This window comes from Portunus trituberculatus, chromosome 3, assembly GCF_017591435.1.
Source record: "Portunus trituberculatus isolate SZX2019 chromosome 3, ASM1759143v1, whole genome shotgun sequence".
Classification (NCBI taxonomy): Eukaryota; Metazoa; Arthropoda; class Malacostraca; order Decapoda; family Portunidae; genus Portunus; species Portunus trituberculatus.
Genome location: NC_059257.1, coordinates 9,870,255 through 9,872,754, shown reverse-complemented (window position 1 = coordinate 9,872,754; position 2,500 = coordinate 9,870,255). Strand labels below are relative to the sequence as shown.

The 2,500-nt window shown below is 45.7% G+C and overlaps 1 protein-coding gene across 1 annotated transcript in view; it reads right to left on the bottom strand.

Moving 5' to 3' along the window:
• Positions 1-2,500, bottom strand: part of LOC123508979 (protein Wnt-4-like) — a 70,214-nt gene that overhangs the window by 13,110 nt on the left and 54,604 nt on the right. Inside the window, 1 exon segment of the mRNA XM_045263075.1 lies at positions 1,175-1,437. Within this exon segment, the coding sequence (XP_045119010.1) occupies positions 1,175-1,437 (263 nt within the window).

The window sequence follows — 2,500 nt, the reverse complement described above, 5'->3', positions numbered from 1 at the left end:
TATTCTTTTCACCCCATTTTGTCACCCCTGTCATCACCCCTTCCCTCTGTCACCCCTGTCATTACCCCTGCCCCTTCACTGCCATCCCTGTTCTGCTGTGTTGTCCTTTTCATCCTTGTAGTCACCCCTGTTTGCCCCTGTTATTCTTTTCACCCCATTTTGTCACCCCTGTCATCACCCCTTCTCTCTGTCACCCCTGTCATTATCCCTGTTTCCTTCTCTCTGTCACCCCTGCTTTGTGTTATTCCTGTCACCCCTTTGTCACCCCTGTCATCACCCCTTTTCTTCGTTCTGTTACCCTTGTCATCCTTCTAATCACCCCTGTCTTCACCCATGTTTCTCTGTTATCCTTGTCACCCCCTTTAAGTCATCCCTCCCTTACCTCTCTCACCCCTGCTGTGTGTTGTCCTTGTCACCCCTTAAAGTCATCCAAACACACCAAATCCCTTTATAAACACACCAATCGCCTTTAAGACCCGCCCAAACATACCAAATCCCTTTATAAATACACCAATCGCCTTTATGACCCACCCAAACACATCAAATCCTTTAGAATGACCCAACACAAACACACCAAATCCTTTAGAAATACACCAATCGCCTTTATGACCCGCCCAAACACACCAAATCCCTTTAGAAATACTCCAATCGCCTTTATGACCCCCCAAAAAACACCAAATCCCTTTAGAAATAAATCAATCGCCTTTATGACCCGCCCAAACATACCAAATCTCTTTAGAAATACTCCAATCGCCTTTATGACCCACCCAAACACACCAAATCCCTTTAGAAATACACCAATCACCTTTAGAAATGCTCCAAATCCCTCAATTCATTTAAAAAATAAACCAATCCCTTTACAAATCATCCAATTCTCTTTAGAAATACACGAATCCCTTTACAAATCCGAAAATTCCTTTTAAAAATGCACGAAACCCTTTAGATATTCTCCAATTCCCTTTAAATATACACCAATCCCATTACAAACACCTCATTAATCCCCAAATCCTTTAGAAATCACACCAATCGCCTTTGCAAACCCAAAAGTCGCATTTAAAGTGATGATTTGGTAGACACAATATTCATAACACCTTCATCCCTGCTCCCGGTGGTTTCATGCTGTGAGAGACTCTGATCTCCTTTAGCAGCATCGTGACCGCCTTGCCTTGCTCACCTGGCGGGGGTTTCGGTTTGAACGCCTTCTTGAACGCCTCAATGGCATCGTCGTTGAGCGTGGAGCAGTTCCAGCGGCGCGTCCTGAACTGAAACTGGCACTCGTCGATGGCCCAGATGGCGCCTCGCTTCACGCTGTCCATGAACACTGGATTCTCCTTGCAGAACCTCACCTGCTGCCTTACCAGAGACCCGCGGAAGCTCTCGCACACCTGAGGGCTGCCCGGCGCCGTCACTGCCAGGCTGGTCACCCGAGACAGTGCCCTGAGGAAAGACACACACAGAGTTAGGGTCAGAGTTAGGTTAGCTTAGGTTAGGTTAGGTTAAGGTTAGATTAAGATAGGTTAGGTTAAGTTGGGGTGGGTTAGGTTAGGTTAGGTTAGGGGTTGGTTGGGTTAGGTTAGGTTAGGTTAGGTTAAAGTTAGATTAAGATAGGTTGGGGTTGGGAGGTTAGGTTAGGTTAGGTTAGGTTGGGTTAGGTTGGGGTGGTTTAGGTTAAGTTAGGTTAGGTTAGGTTAGGTTAAGTCAGGTTAGGTTTGGGTTGGGTTACCTCATTCCTTCAATACTTAGACACATTTTTACCATGACTTTTGGAGGAAAGACACACACACACACACACACACACACACACACACACACACACACACAGAGAGAGAGAGAGAGAGAGAGAGAGAGAGAGAGAGAGAGCGAGAGAGAGTTAATGCTGGTTATGTCACGTTTATAAGATTGAACAAAACATGAAAAAAAATAAAAGAAACGAGATCAAAATAAGAAAAAAAGTAAAGAAAAGTTATTGAAAGCCTCTCAAAATCACACACACACACACACACACACACACACACACACACACACACACACACACACACACAGGTAACAATACTTCATTAACCTGGCTGGGTTGGTGATTAGGGCGATAACACAGGTACTACTAGCTGACTCACCACCACTAACCCCCCCAACCCACCACCTTTGTCCTGCCTGCCCCTGCTACTGCTACTACTGCTACTACTACAACTACTACTACTACTACTACTACTGCTACTAACCACTACAACTACTACCACTACTACTTACCACACCTGCTCTGTTCATCTGCTACTACTACTACTGTTGCTACTACTACCACTACTGCATTGCCAACTACTACTGCTGCTACTACTACTACCACTGCTACTACAACTGCTGCTGCTGCTGCTGCTGCTGCTGCTGCTGCTGCTGCTGCTGCTGCTGCTGCTGCTGCTGCTGCTACTAATAATAATGCTGCTGTTACTGCCACAAACCACCACCACTACTACTAATGGTTATACCATCACCACCACCACCACTA